General features: G+C 53.8%; 2 protein-coding genes across 3 annotated transcripts; one reads left to right on the top strand and one right to left on the bottom strand.

Moving 5' to 3' along the window:
- Positions 1 to 590: 590 nt before the first annotated feature.
- On the top strand, positions 591 to 9,988 carry CPNE6 (copine 6). The gene is made up of 17 exons (XM_036030056.1): positions 591 to 1,721; positions 3,080 to 3,251; positions 3,672 to 3,851; positions 4,160 to 4,234; positions 4,405 to 4,479; positions 4,594 to 4,677; positions 4,769 to 4,858; positions 5,194 to 5,298; positions 5,528 to 5,614; positions 5,835 to 5,894; positions 6,156 to 6,289; positions 6,369 to 6,423; positions 6,528 to 6,579; positions 6,928 to 7,061; positions 7,197 to 7,433; positions 7,622 to 7,817; positions 7,917 to 9,988. Exons 2-16 carry the CDS (start codon positions 3,084 to 3,086, stop codon positions 7,757 to 7,759), a joined length of 1,674 nt encoding a protein of 557 aa, XP_035885949.1. The 5' UTR covers positions 591 to 1,721; positions 3,080 to 3,083; the 3' UTR covers positions 7,760 to 7,817; positions 7,917 to 9,988.
- On the bottom strand, positions 9,742 to 14,518 carry NRL (neural retina leucine zipper). Of its 2 annotated transcripts, none has more exons than XM_028508039.2 (3): positions 14,096 to 14,518; positions 12,040 to 12,447; positions 9,742 to 11,092 (listed from the first exon to the last, which is right to left on the bottom strand). In XM_028508039.2, the coding sequence occupies exons 2-3, from the start codon at positions 12,418 to 12,420 to the stop codon at positions 10,760 to 10,762; spliced, it is 714 nt and encodes a 237-aa protein (XP_028363840.1). In that variant the 5' UTR covers positions 12,421 to 12,447; positions 14,096 to 14,518; the 3' UTR covers positions 9,742 to 10,759. The 2 variants fall into 2 exon arrangements, with proteins under 2 accessions (XP_028363840.1, XP_035885990.1); XM_036030097.1 differs by lacking the exon at positions 14,096 to 14,518 and adding an exon at positions 13,499 to 13,568.
- Positions 14,519 to 21,334: the final 6,816 nt, after the last annotated feature.

Raw genomic sequence — 21,334 nt, 5'->3', positions numbered from 1 at the left:
GTGAGGTACAGGTGGGAGGTCCCCAAGCCCAGATGGGTGTCGTGTATGGGATCTGAACTGAGCTGGCTGCAGGAGCCAATATGACGGAAACTGATGCCCATGTGTGTCTGTCCGGCCTTGCGGGGTGTGGTGGGACTGGAAGGATGACTCCAGGGTACCGGGAGGAGACTGGGGAGCTGTGTGTGTGTTTACACAGAGGCAGGCTCACTAATGGCGGGATTATATGGTGTGCCACCCTGGGGGCACTATCAATAGTCAGAAATCTCACTAGTAAAGTGGCCTGAAGGTGAACAGAAGTGTCTGCAGTGTGAGAAGGTCAACGATTAAATTAATTGTTTCCCGTGGGTGTACCACCAAATACTAGCTCAGCATTCAAGAGCCTCTTCCTCCATGAAGCCCTTCCTGGTGCCTCACCCTGACTCATCCGAATTGAACCCTCCCTCTCTGTGGCCCACTGCATCCTTTGTCCCTGACACACTTATCGCCCTTGTGTACTGCTTCACCATCTCTGCCTGTGGGCCTGTTCCATCCGCACACACCTCCCGGGGAGCAGGAGCTGTCTTAATCACCTGGACAGCCCCAGCCCCGGGCATAGTGCCTGGCACCCAGGAGCTGCTCAGTAAGTGGCTGCTACCTTAATATATGAGCCGCTTAGGGCACGGAGGGTGAAGATGTTCTGACGAACCTTCTCGAGCACTCATCCCAGATCACCGTGTACCTAAATGTCTTCACATGGTGCGTGCAGCTCCCAAGCAATGGCTCACTTCCCCCGTTCTCACTAGGGAATGACGAATGTCTTGTTTCCCCAAATCTGTGCATGGCTTGGCCCCTCCCACAAGGAATCTCAGGGCAGAGGGTGAATTGTGGGCACCGCGAAGATGCCTCCAGAATCAGTCCTTAAGCAGATTTCCCCGCTAAGCAGCCCCATCTTCAGGGAGTTGGTTGTGTGACCAGGATGTGAGACTGTGCCCCTAAGCAGTTGTGTCCATGCCCCTGTGTCCCCCTGCTCAAACGTGCCTGGGACACAGAACCTCATTCTGGGAGCTGTGAGGTTCAGCACAGTTTTTCAGGAGCATGTGAAGATCTCCATTCTGTTGTATTTGGGTTGGTGTGAGCGAGTGTGTGTGTGTGTGTGTGTGTGTGACAAGTACAGCCCAGTGTTCTTGTATATGTGCAGATATCCTTAACTAGAATGATGTGGGGAGTGTTGTGAGGCGGGGCGTGCTTCCCTGTGTATATCTTAGGGCTATAACTGTCGTGGTGTCACGGAGAGTTTATGTGTTGGCGTCTGTGCGTGTCAAGATATGTGTGAGCCTGTGAATCGTGGGTGCGTGTCTCCGTCGTCCCCAGTATGAATGTGTGTGCGCGCATGCACAGCCACGGCGTGTGCATCTCTGCGATGCTGGGCGTGGGTGTGGTGAGAAGGGGAAGATGTGTGTCACTGTGTCTGTGGGGGTCCTGCCTCTGAGCCACCCCCAGCCCATCCTCCTCCCCCAGTTCGGTGGCTCCCTCCCAGACAGTGGCCCTGCCCCTTCCCTCTTCTCCCTCCCAACTGTTCTCTGCAGGGGGTGGGGGGAGCTGGTGCTGCCGCCCCCCCTCCCCATCCAGGCCCCATAAATAGCAGCAGAGCTAGAGCCGGAGCTGGCGCCAGCGGCTGGAGCAGCAAGGGAGTCGGGGCCAGGGCCAGAACCGGAGAGAGGACCCCCGCAGCTAGAGCCCAGGTGAGCCTCCCCTTCCTCCCTAGCCCAGCCCTGCCCTGCCCAGCCCAGCCCAGCCCAGCCTGATCCAGCCTCTGTAACAACATCTCCCCCAGCCCCCAGAGAAGTCTCCGGTCCTGCCCGACCCCCTCACTACCGCACATCCTCGCCCATCTCAGGGGACCTACAAGAACCAGAGACTGGGGCTGGAAGGCAGAGTCCCCGGCAACCCAGACCCTCCCTCACAGACCCAGAAAGTCACATGCTGTGGGGAGGGGCTCTCCAGCCAGAGAAGGGTCCCAGTTCAGAGGGAGGTACCTACAGGAACTGTCACACCCTCCTGGAGACAGACACACGACAAAGGGACAGACACACAGGGTGGGCACAGTCAGACACACAAATGCATACTCGCCGGGAGAAGCAGGACACAAGATCAGACAGCCTCACCCTGAGACGTGGACAGACACAGATAGATGAACTGACCGGCCGTGAACTCGGGCCGGCGTACCCCTGCCTGCTGCTGCCCGAGACTTGGTACCACTGCTGGGGGAGGGTGGCGTACGTGCATCCCACAGACAGCATGGAGGGGGCCGCAGCTCCCCAAAAATCTCGTCGCTAAGAGACAGTGCTAGTGCTGCCAAGAAGTGTGAGAACAGGGGGGGGGTGGGAAGGAAAGCGAGAGTTGTCATAGTGGGAGCCCCTGCCAGGAACCTGGAGGAGCCCCTGCCAGGAACCTGGAGGAGCTTTCAGCAGGGACAGGGCTCTGCCTCTAACTCCCCGAGCCTACCGCCCCTCCTGCCCCATCAGCCAGCTAGAAGGTGAGTTGCCGGGAGGTACACAGGGACAGCGGCCAGGGTACCTTCCGCCCTGCCTGCTCCTGCCCACTGCAGCTCCATTCCTGAGACCCTCCTCTTCAGACCTCCGGGGCCGGTCCACCCCCTTCCCCACCCCCCTGCCTCAGTTCATCTCCCTCCTGCCAAGACTGAGTGCAGCACTGGCTCAGACATCAGCTGGGAAATAGCAGAAGGTGCTGAGGTGGATAAAAGTGTGGATCAATCGATGGCCTAGGAGCCAAGGCTGCCAGGAACCCCACCCCCTGCCCTCTAGCCCTGCCCAGCCCCATCCATGCACACTAGGCCAGAAGGGGTGATAGAAGAGCAGGGCTGTGCAGGACTGGGAGGCTCAAGGCCTCTGTCCACCCCTGCTCAGCGCTCCAGGGGAGGCCAAGCCCAGAGAGGGCAGAGGAAACAGGAGGTCCCTAAGGTCCAGGGCGTCGGGAAGCAGGGCGAGGGAGGGTGGGGCCCAGGCTCCCAGAAGACAGACTCCCTCCCCTGGCGTGCGTTCCCTTTCCAGTGTCCACACTGTCTGCTCTGTCCCCACAGCGACATGTCGAACCCTGAGATGGAATGGGTGCCTGAGCCCTCAGCCATGACACTGGGGGCCTCTCGGGTGGAGCTTCGGGTCTCCTGCCATGGCTTGTTGGACCGAGACACACTCGCCAAGCCCCACCCTTGCGTGCTGCTCAAGCTCTACTCTGAGGAGCAGTGGGTGGAGGTGAGAGGGGGTCTTTCCTTCACTGACCTCCTGGCTGGGGAGGAAGTGGACTGGGTGGGGGCAACAAAAACCTCACAAGGGAATGTGAGGACCCCAAGGGGCCTCTTCCAGGCCGTGTGGGTAACCTTGAGAAGGGTGTGCCATCGCTGCAAACACAAACCTTTTCACAACGTCTAAATCCCAGCATTCCAGCAGGTCCTGAGATGGCCCCACAGACAGTGGTGCTGCTCCCAGGGGCCTTATGAGAGCCCCAGAGGGCTGGCAGTCTAGTGAGCGGGCAGCCCCCTGTGCCCAGGGGTTCAGTCAAGGGAGGGGAGAGCTAGCCGCAGGGGTTGTGCAGCCCAAGGAAAGCTGGCATGATGGGTGGTCTGGGGCTGGGAAAGTACCTGGGTTCCCAGAGGGCCCTCGCCCCCGTCACAGGTGGAGCGCACAGAGGTGCTGCGCTCCTGCTCCAGCCCGGTCTTCTCCCGGGTGCTGGCCCTCGAGTACTTTTTTGAGGAAAAGCAGCCCCTGCAGTTCCACGTGTTTGACGCCGAGGATGGAGCCACCAGCCCCAGCAACGACACCTTCCTGGGCTCTACAGAGTGCACCTTGGGCCAGGTCTGCATTCCCATCCCGCCCCACCCCCATCAAAATAACGGAGGCATGAGCTTCGCAGGCAGTTCGTTTTGGGCTCGGGCCCCATCTCCGCTATTCACTGTCTGCGTCGCCTTGGGCAAGATGCTTAACTTCTCAGAGTCTTAGTTTCCTCATCTAAACAGTAGTGGGTCACAGTGCCAACCTTAAGGCTGCTGTAGAAATGAAGTCCAACCCTAGCCCAATTGGCACTTACTACCTCTGTCCCTTATTACCCCTGGCCAAGGCACGTGGGGCATCACAGCTGGGTCTCCCTTCACCTCCATCCCCAGATTGTGTCACAAACCAAGGTCACTAAGCCACTGCTGCTGAAGAATGGGAAGCCTGCGGGCAGGTCCACCATCACGGTAGGCAAGGTCACCTGCACTCACCCTTGGGCGGGGCATTCAAGGCCCCTGCATGGATATCCATGGTGACATCATGCCCATGACTGGCTCCCACTTAAGGGAAAGGGCATAGGGTGGCCCTCATGGTAGGGGGGTAGGGGGGAGTCCTGCCACTTGTGCTCCCCTTGCAGATTGTGGCCGAGGAGGTGTCTGGCACCAACGACTATGTGCAGCTCACCTTCAGAGCCCACAAGCTGGACAACAAGGTTGAAACCCCCGAGCCCAGGCCCCAGGGTCACAGCCCTGCTCCCTCCTCGGTGTTAGCCATCTCCCCCTGCACGCCTCGCCAGGCTCATGGGCCTTTCCCCCCATGTCCCCAGGATCTGTTCAGCAAGTCTGACCCTTTCATGGAGATCTATAAGACCAATGAGGACCAGAGTGAGCAGCTGGTCTGGAGGACTGAGGTTTGTGCCTGGGGGTCTGGGAAAGAAAGGAGGAAGAGCAGAGTAGGGAAACCTAGAGGGGAGGTGACTGGCTCTCTGGTGCCTCTCCAAGGTGGTGAAGAACAACCTGAACCCCAGCTGGGAGCCATTCCGCCTGTCCCTGCACTCCCTATGCAGCTGTGACATCCACCGGCCTCTCAAGGTGAAGATCTCCCCAAGCAAGGGCAGCCTAACCAGCCTGTATCTGGGGCCTTCCCCCTGAGTGTAGCAAGTCCCCCCCATGAGATAAGATCTTCCCACTGTGGGGCAAAGAAATGGTCACAGTTCAATGTCCCTACATGTGTACCTTTTATCAGAAGCCAAAGTCCCTGCCAGATCGAGCCAAAGAACACAGTCTCAGCAGGTGGCCTCTCTGAGCAGGTTGAGTTCCTCTTTCGGGACCTAGGAACTGTTAGCCCCCACCTCCCTGAGCCCCTGCCCCTGCCCCAGGAACCATTGCTGAGCCTCCCTGACCCTGACTGCCCCCTGCCTTCGCAGTTCCTGGTGTATGACTATGACTCAAGTGGGAAACATGACTTCATTGGAGAGTTCACCAGCACCTTCCAGGAGATGCAGGAAGGAACGGCAAATCCTGGACAAGAGGTGTCACAAAGATCCTCCCCGGAGGCCCCCCCAAGATCCCTGGGAAAATCCCGGGGGTGACACTGAAGAGGCCACTGTATGCGATGGGAGTTGCAGAGTGCAGAAAGCCCCCAGGCTCAGACTAAGGAATGGGCCATGGAGGCCTTGCTCTGGGTGGCTCTGCTGGAAGGGGAATGAGGGGTCGCCTGATGGAACTGTGACCTGGGCTTTTGGGGTATGTGGGGTCTAGAGGCAGTGGGACTGCATCAACCCCAAGTATCGGGACAAGAAGAGGAACTACAAGAGCTCGGGGACCATAGTGCTGGCCCAGTGCACGGTAAATCCCGGTGCCGGCCTCCAGCCCTGCCCCAGGCCTGAGCCCCACTGCAAGCTCACATTCAGCTCTTCCCTTGCCTCTGGGAACTGAAAGCCCTAGTCCTATACCACCGCCAACTTCAACCTCAAAAACTCTAGTTCCTCCACTTCCCCCACAGAGCCCCACCTAGCTCCCTCCTTAAAGGACCATCCCTTCACCTTACCTCTCCTGCTTCCACCAGGTGGAAAAGGTACACACCTTCCTGGATTACATCATGGGTGGCTGCCAGATCAGCTTCACGGTAAAGGCCCAGGGGTGGGGACATAGGCAAGAGGGGCGGCTAAGCTCATAGTGAACAGAAGGAGCCCAGAATCCTCTCTGCCCTACTTAGGACCCTCATGACCTTAGTATTGTCACCTTGTACTCCCTCACCGCCCCTCCATGAGGATGCTCCCCGTGGGCTTGCCCAGATTTACCTCAGTCCCCTACAGACACTAGCTCTGGCCTAGCCTCCCTGTTGGCTCTCAAGGATGGAACAAGTCCCTTTTCCCATCACCACCAGGTGGCCATTGACTTCACAGCCTCCAATGGGGACCCAAGGAGCAGCCAGTCCCTACACTGCCTCAGCCCCCGCCAGCCCAACCACTACCTGCAGGCCCTGCGTGCAGTGGGAGGCATCTGCCAAGACTATGACAGGTAGAGGTGGGGGGCAGGGATGGGGAGACAGGCAGGGAGGCCTTGCCCAGTAGGCCCTACAGCCTTTCCTTCTCCCCAGTGATAAGCGGTTCCCAGCGTTTGGCTTTGGGGCTCGAATCCCTCCCAACTTCGAGGTAGGCTGGGTGCCAAGAGAGGGGAGGAGCCAGTGGGGGAGTGAGACTGGGGGAGTGAGACAGAAAGGAGCGATCTCCTTGCTGTTCTCACCTTATCCTCACAGGTGTCCCATGACTTTGCTATCAACTTTGAGCCTGAAAATCCTGAATGTGAAGGTAAGAGAGAAGGTTCCCACCAGCAGCCTGACTTCTTCTGCCCAATTCCCCCAGCCCTCCACCCCTCCATACAGCTTACTGCACACTCCCTGCACCCCATGCCAGAACACAGGCTGGATTCCCACGGGCCCATCTCCCTCCCCCTTTACCGATCCAGGGCCTGTCTTCCTTTGGTAAGACTTCTAGACCCTGGCCCAGCATCTAGCATCCAACGGCCCCGGTGCCTGGACCATCCAACCCTCCTACTTACTGAGGAACTAGTGGGGGATGGGGCAGGACACCTCCTTGCTTTAAGGGGTGCCGGAAGGGCTCTCTGCTAACCTCTGACAGCCTCACTTCTGCCCACAGAGATCTCAGGGGTCATCGCCGCCTACCGTCGATGCCTGCCCCAGATCCAGCTCTATGGCCCCACCAACGTGGCCCCCATCATCAACCGCGTAGCAGGGCCAGCCCAGCGGGAGCAGAGCACTGGCCAAGCCACGGTGAGGAGAGGAAGCAGGCAACCGGGTTCTGCCCAGGGGTCCTCGAGTGAGGCCAGGGCCAGGGCCTGGGCTTGGGGCAGGTGCCAAGGCCCTTGCACACAAAGCCTACCCTTCCTTCTCTCCACCTGCCCTCAGAAATACTCAGTGCTGCTGGTGCTCACAGACGGCGTGGTGAGTGACATGGCTGAGACCCGCACTGCCATCGTGCGCGCTTCCCGCCTGCCCATGTCCATCATCATCGTAGGCGTGGGCAATGCCGACTTCACCGACATGCGCCTGCTAGATGGTGACGATGGCCCCTTGCGCTGCCCCCGAGGGGTGCCTGCGGCGCGAGACATCGTCCAGTTCGTGCCCTTCCGGGACTTCAAGGATGTAAGACCCTATGCCCTCACCCAACAGGGCTCCTCAGCTCCTCATATCCCTAAATCTGACCTGCTTCTCCCACTGAGTGGGTGTCCTGAGAAGGACGCTGGAGCCCAGCTGGCCATTCCGAAGCCACGCCCATCTGACCCCGCCCCTTGCACTCAGGCTCCTAACCCCGTCCACGACCCCCCTTGCAGGCCGCACCCTCTGCGCTGGCTAAGTGCGTCCTGGCTGAAGTGCCCCGGCAGGTGGTGGAGTACTACGCCAGCCAAGGCATCAGCCCTGGAGTGCCCAGGCCCTGCACACCGGCCACGACCCCCAGCCCTAGCCCGTGACTTCTTCCCAGCGGACTGACACTCCCTCAGCCTCTCAGTGAGTCCTGGGGGCCCAAAGGTATGGACACTAGGGGGTGCAAGCTGGAGCTTGGTGGAGCCCGTTTTGGCCGGGCGTGGTATAGAGGGGGATGCTTATGACTATCCCACCCTCTCCCAGGTGCCTGTCCTGACCCTTGTGACTCCAGTGATCATTGCCTCTCCCTCTTGGATCAGCTGTGCCCCCTGAATCCTGGAAGCCAGTGGAGAACCCTGCCCCATCTCTCCAGGCCCCATAGCTGTCAGCCTAGTGGCCCCTCAATGACTCTTCAGTGATCCTGACTTTCTGGCCATTAATAAAGGGAACCACTCCTAGCACCTCAGCCTCTAGCCATTATGTCTCAGATGCCCATTGAACCGCCTGTAGTTCCCACAAACACCATTAAGAAATGAAGACCAGCACCTTTCAAAAACTGGGCCAGAGCTCATCAGACAGCCAGATGCCTCTAGTTTTACCCCAACTATTTACCAGTGAGATCTGAGGAACCCTGATCCTCATCTCCCAACCCCGGGGGGCCCAGGCACCATGGGGGTTAATCACTGGGTGGGGGACATAATAAGGGGCTGTCAAGGGGGCAGGCTAATGCCTTTTTACAGCTGTCTCCAGAGAAGCTCAGCTGAGTGCCCAGGGGCTGAACTCCAGCCCCCACACAGCTGTGGAGTGGGGCCCAGAAGGAGTGTGTGGGGACTGAAGGAGGGCAGCAGGTCTGCTAGTGAATTGTGAATACAAAGGGGGCATTTGAGGTCCGAGCTGCCTGGTTTTCCTGGTGTGTAAATGTGTGTGTGTGTTTGTGCACTGCACATCCCTGATTCTCCATGGGTGTGGCCTTAGTGGTTCAGGAAGTCCAGCTGTGTACTCTTAATAACATTAATAGCAGCACATACTGTTTGGCTAAAGAAGAAGCGGTAGGCCTGGAACTTCATGCTACTTCTGTGTGGGATGTATCTGTGTGACCATCATCTTGTGACCCAATATTTATCTGTGGCCTGATTGTGTGTATGAGTGCATGACCTGTGGATGGGTGTCTCTACCTGTGTGTGTATGCCTCAGCCTCCATCAAGTAAAGTGTGCAAGAACAGTAGTGGGTCTGACTTGCAGCTCCAAAGAGCAGATGAGACCCTTGTGAGATCCAGAGTGAAGGAAGAACTGGGCTCCTAAAGGGACCCTCCCTGTCCCAGCCTCTCCCTTCAATAATGTGTGTGGAAGGGGATGCAGGAGGAGAGGCTAAAGGTGCCAGGAGCCAGCCACAGCAAGAGTGAGTAGCCAGTAGTCAATAGCCAATGGCCAATAGCCAGTGGTGGGAAAAGGAAAGGGGAAGGGAAAGAACTCCTTGAGGGTGGGGGCGATGGAAGAGAGGCCTCCCACTGCAGGCTCCTGAGTGGAGGAGGGACAAGCCTGGGCTAGAGGAGGGGAAGGAAGGGACAAGAACTGGAATGGGAAGAAGCAGCTGGAGAGGGGGTGGATAGAGGGGCCAGAAAGGAAGAGAGACATATGGGAGCCTCTTCTCCCACACCCGATTGATTCTCCCATTTATTATGTCCCTTAGAGTACCTGATGAGGTTGCTGCTCCCAGTTCAATGCCTCTGATCTACCCAGATTCCCCACCCACTCCCACCATAGGCTGCTGAAGCAGAGGGCTGGATTACCATGGCAACTGTAAGGCCTCAGGATAGCTATAAACAGGCCTGGCCCTGTCACTGATGCTCCTGGGCTTCTGTCCAGTGGTGGTGGGAGGGGGAGTCTCCATCTGGCCCAATCTCCACCCCTCCACCCCATTTTCATTAGGCCTTCAGAACTGAAAGGCACCACTCAACCCAGTTAGGGGGCTTCCCAGTTTCTCTCTCTCTCTCTCTCTCTCTCTCACACACACACACACACAAGTCTGGAGCAAGGATAAAAAATGAACACCTCTTAAATTGCAAAAACATTAGCCAATAGCATAAAGTTCTGCCCAGACTTCAAGTTTAATTCACAAAAGCTGTGTTCTCTCAGCTCCTTGTCATGCTGGGGAAAGTCTCGCCTCAGCCTCAGAAAGGCAGGAGATAGCAGGATCACCTTATGCAGATCTGGAGGCCAAGGCAGCCTGGACTCATCCACTGCCAAGGCTGCAGCCAGGAAGCTGGAGCAGGACAGGAACTCCCTTTGGTGAGGTTGTCTTGGGGAGATCATTGGACTCCCACACTAACGAGATGCCAAAACTGGAGAGGTGTCAGAAATCATCCAATCCAAATGAGGTTTAGATGAGGTAACCAAGACCCAGGGAGCAAACAATTTGCTCAAGATTACAGAGGTATCTTGTGGCAGAGCTGGGACTAGCCCCCAGGTCTCCAGACTCCTGCCCACGGTTCTCTCCCAGCCCACACTAACCACCCCCAGAGCTCCTCAGGCCTTTGCAACTCTGGGCCCCAGAGGCCACTGGGTTGGGCAGAGAAGGAAAGCCTCTTGGATAAATTTCCTAGTTATTGGAAATTAAAATCTTGAAAATGCAATAGTCCTAAGTGGGGAGGTTACAGAATGAAAATACAGCCTTATTGCTTATTGTGCTACAGGTTGAAAGCCTTGAATTAAAATCTAAACTGAGGGGGAAGCTGCACCACTCCCTCACCTCCCACACACTGTCACCAAGCCATCATCCACGCCCCCCCACCCACACACACACACAAACAGTGCCTGGCACTGGCTCCTGCAGATCTCAGTATCCTAGTCATGTGGATGTGGGCAGAAGGTGGCGGGTTTCTGTGCATGGCTTGCCGGAGGGGCTGGAAACCCTCTCCCAGAAAATGACCATCACCTAACTTCGGAGCATGCCTTGAGGGTCCAGGAAGTTTGGGAATATTGCTGTGGTCATACAAAGGAGTGTCTGGCACCAGAAGGTGCTCAGTAACCATCCAGTGAATGGTACAGCTGCCTCCCGGATGGTGCCTCCCACCCACCTCTTCCACCACTCCGCGGCCCCCAGTGGCTCAGATGAAGAAGTGGGAGTGGTCCCCGGACCCAGGACCGCTGGAGGACAGCCTGTCACAACGAGCCTTGTAGAGGTCACGCTCCCTGGCCAGGCGGGCCACCTCGGCCCGCAGCGCGTCCAGCTGGGCGGCCAGGCGGGCGCGCTCTGCCTCCAGCCCGCGCCGCTGCTGCAACCTCTTGGAGCGACAGGCCTGCGCGTACCCACGGTTCTTCAGCGTGCGGCGCCTCTGCTTCAGCCGCAGCGCCTCGTCGCGCCCGCAGCCCCGAAGCTGTCGGTTTAACTCCCGCACAGACATCGACACCAGCGCGGCGTCGGAAAAACGCTCCGCCAGCTGCAGATGAAGCAGATAGAGACCTGGTCAGGACAGCGTCCTGCCTAGCTCCTCATTCGGGTTTCCAGTCAGGCTGGCCCCGCCCCCTGGGAAGTAGAGAGCCCCGCCTCCGGCTCTCCACTTCCCTGGAACGCTCACTTTTCCCCTGACTCCATCTCCCTGTCCCGACCCCGCCCCAGGTTTCAACACTTTCGGGTCCCCCTGGGCCTTTGCCGTGGGACTCGCGCCCCTCTGGACTCGCCCAGTGCTGCAGGACCCGCCCACCTCCCACTGTCCCGAGAGCTAGTCCCGCACCTGAACTACGCGCGACCCCAGTGGTCAATTAGCACCCCGCTCCTGACCCAAATGTCTCCAGTGGACCAGCGCCTATATAAACCCCGCTTTTCCAACGCACCTGGCTCTCCTGTCCTGAAAGCTGCAACCCTGTGACCCTCAAAGGATTTGGATTACATCCTAATGCCTTCAACACCCCCATCTGTGTCTGTAATTAATAGGATGAATCCCAATCCTTTCTGAGAAGGTTGGGGGCTGGAGAAGCACGAAGTCTTCAAAAGGCCAACCTCATTATCGTTCCCACAGTTTTAACTCCACTCTATCCATGCACAACTCTTTCCCTGTTTCCCACGCATGGCGAATCTATTTACCTCCCCATCATGGCCTGCTCCCCTACGCTTTTTAATTCTCAACTCTCCTTTTTCTTTCCTCTTCTAGCCTTCTTCCTCTTGGATGCTACTCCTGCATCCTAGGAGTATGCTACTCCTGGGTTAGCATGCTCATTTCTCTCCATTTAAAAAAAAAAAAAAAGGAGGGGACGGAGTAGAATGTTGTTTTCTCTATATGATTTCTTTCAAGGACCCTTCTTCCCTTTTCCTGCTCTCTGTCTCTTCCCGTCCAGGAACTCTTTCCCTCACCCTGCCTCCTCTCAGACCAGCTCACTGATTACTCACCTGGATATGCTGGCCTCCTGTCTCCTCTGGGCTCCCTGGATAGTAGCTATGGGGCCCCTCAACAGGGGCTGGGCTCTGACTCTGCAGCAGCTCCACTGCCTCCTCAGGACTCAGCCCCAGGGCCTCCCCAGCCCCCAGCTGCTGCTGCAGGGTGGCCATCCAGTACAGCTCCTCAAGGCCTGGCCGGGATCCCTCAGTGGCCCCCACCATGCCCGGCTCACTGAAGGTGGGTGAAGGAGGCACTGAGCTGTAAGGAGTGGAGCCCAGTGAGGCTGTGAGGGGGCCACATGGCCCCTCTGAAGGTTCTCGCTTTACCTCAAACTTCATTAAGTCAAAGTCATTGACATATTCCATGGCCAAGGGGCTGGGAGGCAGTGCCATTCTGGGGCTGGGTCGGGAGGGACACACCTGCAAAAAAAGAGGATACTTGGAGCCCTGGAGGCCGCCTGCCAGCCTTCTTCACCACACCTGCTCCCCCAAAGCCCAAGTGCCCTGGAGCCCCAATTCTGGAAAGCTGGAGTGTTGGTGCAGCCCTATTTCCTGCACATCACCTCCAGGCTGGGGGCCAATTTTTCAGGCGGTGGGGGCTCTTGACTGGGGGCAAGCAGCTTAAAAGCCTGAGTGAGGAAGAGGATAGCAGAGCCTCTGGTCCCACTGGTGCCTCAGATCTATGAAAAACAGGGGGAATATGGCAGTGTTCCAACTCTAATGCTGGAACACCCTGAGATGCTCTGTCATCTCAAGAGGCATCATTCCATTTCCAAGCAATTAAAAAATTTTGTTTAATTAACTGTGACAGAGAATGTGTATATTTTTGGACAATGGGAAGAATGTATGCTATGAATTTTAATATATGTCTAAGGATAACATGCTATTATACCTCTCTGTCTCTCAGAGCACCCAAGACAATGCCTTGCATATAGAAGATCCTTACTGCACATCTGTTCTATAGTTATCAACCAATGAATCCTTTTATAGGAGTGAGAGACTTTGCAAGGAAAAAAGAAAGATCCTAGAATCAGTTTTAAAAAGATCAGGACTGAGTGGTGACCTCCTTTCCTCAAGGTCAACCTCTCCACAGGAAACCGTCCAGGGTGGGTTTTCCTCCTTCCATTCAGAACCCCCTATGTTGTCTGACCTTAAGCAGATCACCTCCCCCTTTCTGTCCCCCATTTCCCCTTCTGTTTGATGAAGGGAGTTAGACTTTATCATTCTCCAAAGAGTGATCTGTGAAACACTAAGTGAGAAACACCCGAGGAAAGGTGTGTGTGCTCAGAAAACTTTGAGAAATGCTGCCTCCCATCCCCACCTCTTGCACATTCACAAAACACAGCAGCCTATTGATCTAAGAAGTCCTTCAGTAAATTATCTGTTCAACTTCAACACAGAGCGTACCAAACTCAAACTTCCATCCCCAGGAACTCTCCTCCCTGTTATCAACCATGGAGCATGGACTCACCTGAGGAATCTCTGGCTAGATGACCTCAGAGAGTCTTCCCAGCCTGGAAGTCCCAAACCCTAGCTCCGGTCTCAGTTCCAGCAGCTGCACCCGAAGCCCCAGGAGGGACAAAGCAGGGAGTGCTCATCCCCAAAGCTTAGAGTTTGGCTCTATCTTGATGCCCAAACCTAGGTATCCCCCTTTCCAACCACATCTCAGACCCCCAGGCTCTGTCCGAAGAGGCAGGAGGAAGGACAAGGCCTCTCTTCCTGTCCCAGGGAAGGGTTGTTGCCCTATCTATTAAACTCCTCACCTTTGTGAGGCAGGGGAGATAGGAACAAAGACACAGATTGAAGGGACTGGTCCTTGGCAGAGAGAAGATGGTGAGACTCTGAGAGGTGTCCATACAGAATTAGATGAAGAGATAAGTGAGAGGCTTGTTTATCTTTCTGATGTGAGAGCAGTGAGGGATATAAAGCCAGTACAGGTGGGAGTGGGGCAGGGGACAGAAGAGTGAGGATTCCCGAAAACAGACAACAGAGAGCAGACGGCTGGTTTTGGGGAAGGGGGGCTCTAGGTTAGAGGCCCAGCACCCAGGAAGGCCCAGGGCGTACTCACTTAAGGGATAGCAGAGAGTCAGAGCCAGGCAGGCACAGCTTCCCCAAAGGCTGAAGGCCCCATTGAGCTTGGTGCCTTCAAGCTCAGAACCGGGGGGCTGTGGGCACAGAGCCCACAGGGCACTCTTAAAGGGATAGCTCTCTGAGATCATCTGTGGTCCTTAGGCCTTCAGCCAATGAGGTAAGGGGATCATTTGCCTATCTCATTGGCCTCGGGGTGGGGTGGGGGGGGACAAGAGGAGAAGACAAGTATGCCCCTTCTCAAGGAAGGGAAGAAGACATCTTCCCCGACAAAGCTCCTCACTGATGGCCTGACTCACAAGTACTCAGATCCCTGGTACAGACAACCACCCTCATGTGAACACAGCCCTCAGCACTTGGTGACTGAAAGTGTGGGGCCGAAGAGAGAGCCAGACAAGCTCCCAGGGCCCTCACACTCCCAGGCTCTGCAGCCCCTTGTCACTGTTTCTGGGGAGTACAAGCTCTCTCAAACCCACTCTCACCTGAGCTGTTGTGTGTCCCCTGCTTTCAGGAATCCTCACATTTCTGCCCCCTGCCTCACCCCCACTGTATCTGGCCTCATGATCCTAATAGCTATCACAACAGAAAGAGAAGCCATCTTCTCCATGAGGAATCTCCAGGACTTGACCATCCAATCTCAGTCTCTCCCAGTCATGCTGATCGAGCCTCAGGACAGGCCTCCCAGCGTAGGAGAAGGAGCAGGAAAAGGGAGAAAGGGAAATCCTTTCCTTCTAGGCCACCGTGAGACACTGGGATCTAATGATCACCAATCCATCTGAGACTTTTGTAAATGCCCTCATATGCCCTCTGCTTCCTCTCCTCTCTTGCCTGTGTATATCTCTGTCCCACTCTCTTCCCCTCTCATTCGTCTTGGTTCCCAGACGGCTGGTGGGTGACCTACATTTTCAGCCTAATCCCCTAACACCTCTTAGAGCTATCATCCCTGAGCAGAAGTTGAAACAGGGATACTAGGAATTAGCCAGGGAGATGTTTAAACCTGTCTGAAGCTGTTTAAATAGGGTCTGGATTGGAACAGAACTCCAAGAGCTAAGGGCTATTCGTTGCCTTCTGAGGACTCCCAAACCCTCCCATGGAGTTAACAGATGCTCTTTCCCAGCCCAGAGAGAGATATGGGTGTCCATCAGCCCCAATGATCAACATTTATAAAAATTAACCTAAATAAATAAATAAAATCTAAAAAAAAAATGCCCTGGCTGGAGTGGTTCAGTGGATTGAGTGCCAGCCTGTGAACTGAAAGGCTGCGGGTTTGATTCCCAGTCAGGACACAGGCCTGGCGTGTCAGGTCCCCAGTCGGGAGCATGAGAAAGGCAACTGATCGATGTATCTCTCACACACCATGTTTCTCTCTCTCTCTCTTTCCCCTCTCTTTCTCCCTCTCTTCCCCTGTCTCTAAAAACAAAGAAATAAAATCTTTTTTAAAATTAAAATTAAAAGTAATCCAGCCTTAGGTGAACAGGTGGGAGATTCATATGATTTAAGACAGTGGTTCTGAAAGTGTGGTCCCCAGATCAGCAGCATCACCTGGGAGCTTGTTAGAATCCAAATTCTCTCACCTCGCCTCAAATCTGCTGAATCAGAAACTCTGGGGATGGAGCCAAAAAATACATATCTGTGTTTTAATAAGCACTCTGGGCAATTCTGATGAACACAAAAGTTTGAGAACCACTGGCCTACAGAATGCATACAATGAACTCAGCTTCCCTTGGTGCGTGACTGTTTGTGTGTGGTCTCCCCTGCCACGTTCTCTACATGCATATAAGAAGACTTAGATCAGATGACAACTTTCTCTTCCCACACCTGGCCCCCATTTTGTGGCACAGAGACCATGACCATTTTTCAAGAAGAAAGGCTTCCCAGTGCCATTGCCTGGATCTAGTGCTGTTTTGTAGAAGACCCAAAAAGCCCAGGGCCTGACAACTAAGCCACAGAATGGGAGTAGGGATCGTAGAGACAGAGAACCCCATACACATGCCCATGGTATGTGGCTCTATGGCAAGAAAGAGACCCCAGAATTTCCCTGGTTGAAGAAGGAATAAGAAGGGCTGAATGTAGCCCCCCTTTTTTATGCCTGCTCTGTCCTGGCCAGACACTTGCCCCACTCCCCACCCCCAGCAGCTGTCAGGTCTGCACTGATCCTCTTGTTTACTGGAGGGCTCAGAGGAGAGGTGGGAGGGCTAAGCTACTAATGGGCTAACGGAGCCAGACTAAATACACTCAGGCAGGCTGAGCTGCTGGGGGCTCAGCCCAGGTGCCACCGACCAGGGAAAGGAGTCTGGGAACTGAGGGCTGGGCTAGGGAAAAGGATGAAGGACAAGGAAAGGGGAGGCTGTGGCCACCATTAGGGACCCAGGAGGTGGTTAATGGGCCCTCTGTGGGGAAAGGAAGGGATGCATGCTGACACTAACTGGCTCAAGGACATCTGGGGACAAAAAACATGGAGATGAAGCCCTGGCTGGTGTGGCTCAGTGGATTGGGTGCCAGCCTGCAAACCAGGGGGTCGAGGTTCAATTCCTGGTCCCGGCACATGTCTAGGTTGCAGACCAGGTCCCCAGTAGGGGGCACCTAAGAGGTAGCCACATATTGATGTTTCTAACCCTCTCTTTCTCCCACCCTTCCCCTCTTTCGGAAAAATAAATAAAAGCTTAAAAAAAAAAGTGGGGATGAAAAAGATGAAGGCAGGTGGACTCTAGGAATGACAGAACAGAGGAAGGGAGACAGAAATACTTAACCCAGGAGGCAGTGGGTACAGACCTGGGACAGAGAGCAGAACAAGTCAGGGGCTCCCCAGGGATCTGGACTGAGGGAGATGAGGGGACATAGGCACACGGAAGAGATGGGCAGAGGGCCATGGGGAACTAAAAGGGAGAGGAAAGCTTCTGGGAGGAGGCCAAGGAAGGACTAAGAGTAACAAATGATGGGAGCAAAGGACTAGAAGAGCAAAGGTAGTAGAAGAAAGAATCAAAGGAAAATATGATTGAGGACCAAGAAATAAAACAAATACAGAAGCACAAACAGGTAGATGATCAGGTCACAAATGAAGAGCAGTGGCCAAAAGACCAAAAGGTAGAAAGATACAGATTGAGAGAAACAGGGCCAACCAGGCAAAGGGCCTGGAGCGGTGGAGGAGAAAACAAAGAGGAAGGACAAGAGAAGAGACAGAGCCGGTAATCTGGGATGCTGTCACTGTCTCCTCTGTCCTGCAGCCATTTCTGGAGCCCTGGAAGATGTATTCTCATTCCTAGTTCTGGTTTTTGGTGTCTAAGATCTTCAGTGATGGATCCAAATCCTCACCTCTCTTCAAGACCTACCTCTTACATTCTCATTTGACGACTATTGTTAAACACCTACTCCAGCGCAGGCACTGTGCTAAGCATTAAGTAGACCTCAGTAAATCAGACTGATACCAGTCCTGCCTTCCTGGAGCTTATAGACTGACAAAACATCATTATATTGGTGGCCCCTACCTTGGGCCCTGTGCTTTGAGAGGTTCCATTCTGGTCCTGTTCCGGCTGTGTTCCATGGAGTGAGGTATCCAAGCCTCCTATACCCACACTGCCAATCCTTTTCTGGACCACACTCCAGATACCCAGGAATTCCCTGCCCAGAGGACCCCAATCCCATTTCTAGGGCCCAAATGGACCTCTTCCCTGGGTTTGCCCACCCAGGGGTAGACCATAATACCCACATACACATCCTTAGACACAAAAGGTGGCCAAGGGGTGGCTATTCGCAGGAGGCTGTGGACGGAATGGGGATGCGTAGGCAGAGAGGTCCATGTACATGCACATGGTGCCCCTCGCAATACAAGGTGGCGTCAGGTGTGGGAAAGAGGTAGCCCTGAGGGCCAGTGGCCAAAAGTTGGCTCTTCCCACACCACCACATTGTACTGTCAAATCCTGAGGACACCAAATAAAATCTAAATCTGAACCAAATTCCAGACCATTACATATATGTTTGCCAAGGAAGAAGTATAGAACATATTTAACAGTTTGTTAGCTTGAGTTAATTCATTTTAAATATTTAAACACAAGGTTTGTGAGCCTCTATCTGCACTCTTGCCCCAGGCCCAACATGTTAAGGATGCAGGCCTACCTGAAAACAGACCGTTGTGACTGAGGTGAGTGCTGTGAAGGAGAAGAACAGGGTGCTGTGAGATTTATTCCATGAAGACCTAATCTAATGTGGGGGCACGGGATGGGGTGGCATAGTGGGGACAGCTTGCCTAAGACAGTCACGTTAGACCGAGACTGGTCAGGTGAGTGGAAAGTGACCACGCGTGGACTTGTGGAGAAGGCAGGGGTTGTAAGCTGTGGGGAGGATATATGCAAAGGCCCTGGTCAGGAAAGAGGTGGACGTGTTCAAGAGACTGAAAAAGACCAATGGGGCCAAAGAGTAGAAACCAGAAAAGTTGAGAAGAATGGTGGTAGGCGAGGCTGGAGGCCTGCTGGTGCCAGATTATACAGAACCTTCTAGGCCACGGTTCGGATGTGGGCTTTATTCTAAGAGCAGTGAGAAGCTGGGAGCATTTGAAATCTTGCTCCCTGGTATTCGTCATCAATTTGGATCAAATAAATTCTTATAAAAATTCTCTAAATAAATAAATAAATATTGCCCTGGCTGGTGTGGCTCAGTGGATTGAGTGCTGACCTGTCAATCGAAAGGTCATCAGTTCGATACCCAGTCAGGGCACATGCCTGGGTTGTGGGCCAGATCCCCAACTGGGTGTGTGTGAGTGGCACCCAATCAATGTATCTCTTGCATGTTTCTCTCCCTCTCTTTCTCGCTCCTTCCCTCCTCTCTAAAAGTAAGTAAATATAAGCTTTAAAAATAAATAAATAAATAAGAGCAATGAGAGGCTACTGAAGAGTTTTCAGTGGAGACGTGACATGATCAGATGATTTTAAAAGACTGCTTTGGATCTAGTGTGGAGAAGGGCAAAAATGGAGTCAGAGTCAGGTAAGAGGGGAATGCAGTATCCAAGTTGAGTTTGGGAAATATCTTAAGCTGGAAACAAACTCTGAGATTGAAACTTATATACAGATGGTTTATTGGGGAAGATTTTCAAAGGGAGTGACAGAAGCAGGACTGGAAAGAGGGAAAAGTTGAAATGCATTGCAGTTGCAACAGAGGGGACTTCGGCTGATTCTGTAGGCGCTCTGGTGCTGGGGTGGACCTTCAGAGTTGTTTTAGCTGAGGCAAGGGGTCCAAGCCTTTGAACCCCTATATCAACTAGTCATTGGGTACTTGTTATCCCAGGGAAAGGGCATTGCATTTGACAAGACAGTTCTCCTCAGCCACAGGCAGTTCTCAGGGAAACAAACATTCAGCCGTGAGCCATCAGGAGCCAACACTCAGTGGCTGGGACGCTGAGCATCTGGGCCTGAAGAGGGCACCTGGGCAGCACACCACAGCATCCACCACAGGGGACCTGTGAGCCATCCCCCCCCACCCCTGCCCCCAGGGCCCTGGGAAGAGGAAAAGGCAGACAAGACACAAGCAAGGCTGATCACACCCTGCCCCCTGCTGGTGTACCGTGGACACTGGGCCAGCTGGTAGACCAGGCTGCCCGAGGGCCAGAGACTAAACACAAGTGTGTGGCTTAAGGGGCATCAGCAGTGCAAGGAAATCCTCACAATAGCCGCTTGTTCAGTCTGCCTAAAATTATGGAAGTAAGAAATGGGGAGGATTAAGAATGTGGGACTTGTTCATTCTTTTATTCAACTAACATTTATTAAGTGCCTATTATAGGCCAGATTCTGTTAGGAGCTAGGATAAAAACCAAGACTAAAATTTGGGCTTTTCTCTCAAGGAGTGAATACTCTGGTGAGCATTACAGAGATACAAAAACAACTAAGTAAAGTGTGATAAGTACAAAATTATAAGTTCTGTACACAGTATAGAACAACAGAGATGAGATATAGATGTTAATTCTAAGGGGCAAACTGACTTCATGTAGGAGGTGATGTTTAATTTAAGTGTGAGGGGCAGAAAGTGTTCACAGAAGTGATCTGGAAACTGCAGAGTCCCGTATGGAGGTGGAAGGTGGCAAGTAAGGAAGAGGGGTGATAACATTGGATAAATAGGAAACAGATTATAAAGGACATCAGTTGCCATGTGATAGAAAGGAAGCCTTGAAGAAATTTTTAAGCCTGGGAGTGGTACGTTCTCACTTTTCAAAATGATAACCCAAGGGGACAATATAGGGCTTCAGGGGGAAAAACAATTTGGTAATTAGAATCAGACTTGGATTCAGACGACATTTCTCAACCTGACCAGCTGTGTGACTTCAACCAAAGGGCTTAACCTCTCTAAGCCTCAGTGTTCACATCTATAATAAGGTCGTTGTGAAACTGAGTGAGATTATACATGTAAAGCTGCTGTCATAGAGCATGGCACCTAGGGTCTACACCATAAACACCATAAACACGCCTCTCAATGTGACCTTAAGTGCAGAGTTTTGTTGCGCGTGGGTCACCGGCCAGCAGTGACCACGGAACGCTGTGGATGGCTCGCCGAAAAACACGTGAGAAACAACAAACACAAACATGCACAGAGACAGACTAGTTTCTGTGGGGAAGTAGGGACGAAATGGCCACCCCCCCTAGTGGGGAGGGCCCCGATTTACTGTCCATACAGTAAATCGGGCTCATTTTTATTTTATTGGGCTCATTTTGCATAATAATTCAGGTAAAGTACAGTACTTATCAGGGGGAAGTAAGGAACTATAGAAAACAAGGAACTCTGCTGGTCTATTGAGTCGGGGTCAAAGAGCTGTAAGACTTTGAGGAACAAACTTCCTCCTTGGACCCCTCTCATTCATCTGAGAGCATTTTATTTTATTTTATTTTTTTTATTTTTAGAGAGGGAAGGGAGGGAGATAGAGAGAGAGAGAAACATCAATGTGCGGTTGCTGGGGGTTATGGCCTGCAACCCGGGCATGTACCCTGGCTGGGAATCGAACCTGGGACACTTTGGTTCCCAGCCCGAGCTCAATCCACTGAGCTACGCCAGCCAGGGCTATCTGAGAGCATTTTAAACAAAGAAGGTTTCACAGTAATTTACATGTTCTTTCTTAGGTCTGATCACCCAGGGAATCTGCCCCTTTTCAGCACAGAGCTGTACCACCCTGTCATTGTTTCAGGCTTAGCGCGGGAACTAAGGCAATAAGGAGATTTTCTCCCAGACGATGAGAACTCAG

This window comes from Phyllostomus discolor, chromosome 1 (genome assembly GCF_004126475.2).
Source record: "Phyllostomus discolor isolate MPI-MPIP mPhyDis1 chromosome 1, mPhyDis1.pri.v3, whole genome shotgun sequence".
NCBI classification, from domain to species: Eukaryota; Metazoa; Chordata; class Mammalia; order Chiroptera; family Phyllostomidae; genus Phyllostomus; species Phyllostomus discolor.
Note: the sequence above shows the minus strand (reverse complement) of the source record. Positions and strands in the feature narration are given on the sequence as shown.

Coding starts and splice junctions, on each gene's coding strand:
- CPNE6 (XM_036030056.1), top strand. CDS start 3,084: ATGTCGAACCCTGAGATGGAATGGGTGCCTGAGCCCTCAGCCATGACA. Junction 3,252..3,671: donor CTGAGGAGCAGTGGGTGGAG/GTGAGAGGGGGT, acceptor CCCCCGTCACAG/GTGGAGCGCACAGAGGTGCT. Junction 6,290..6,368: donor ATCTGCCAAGACTATGACAG/GTAGAGGTGGGG, acceptor CCTTCTCCCCAG/TGATAAGCGGTTCCCAGCGT.
- NRL (XM_028508039.2), bottom strand. CDS start 12,420: ATGGCACTGCCTCCCAGCCCCTTGGCCATGGAATATGTCAATGACTTT. Junction 11,093..12,039: donor CAGGAGGCCAGCATATCCAG/GTGAGTAATCAG, acceptor CTTCATCTGCAG/CTGGCGGAGCGTTTTTCCGA.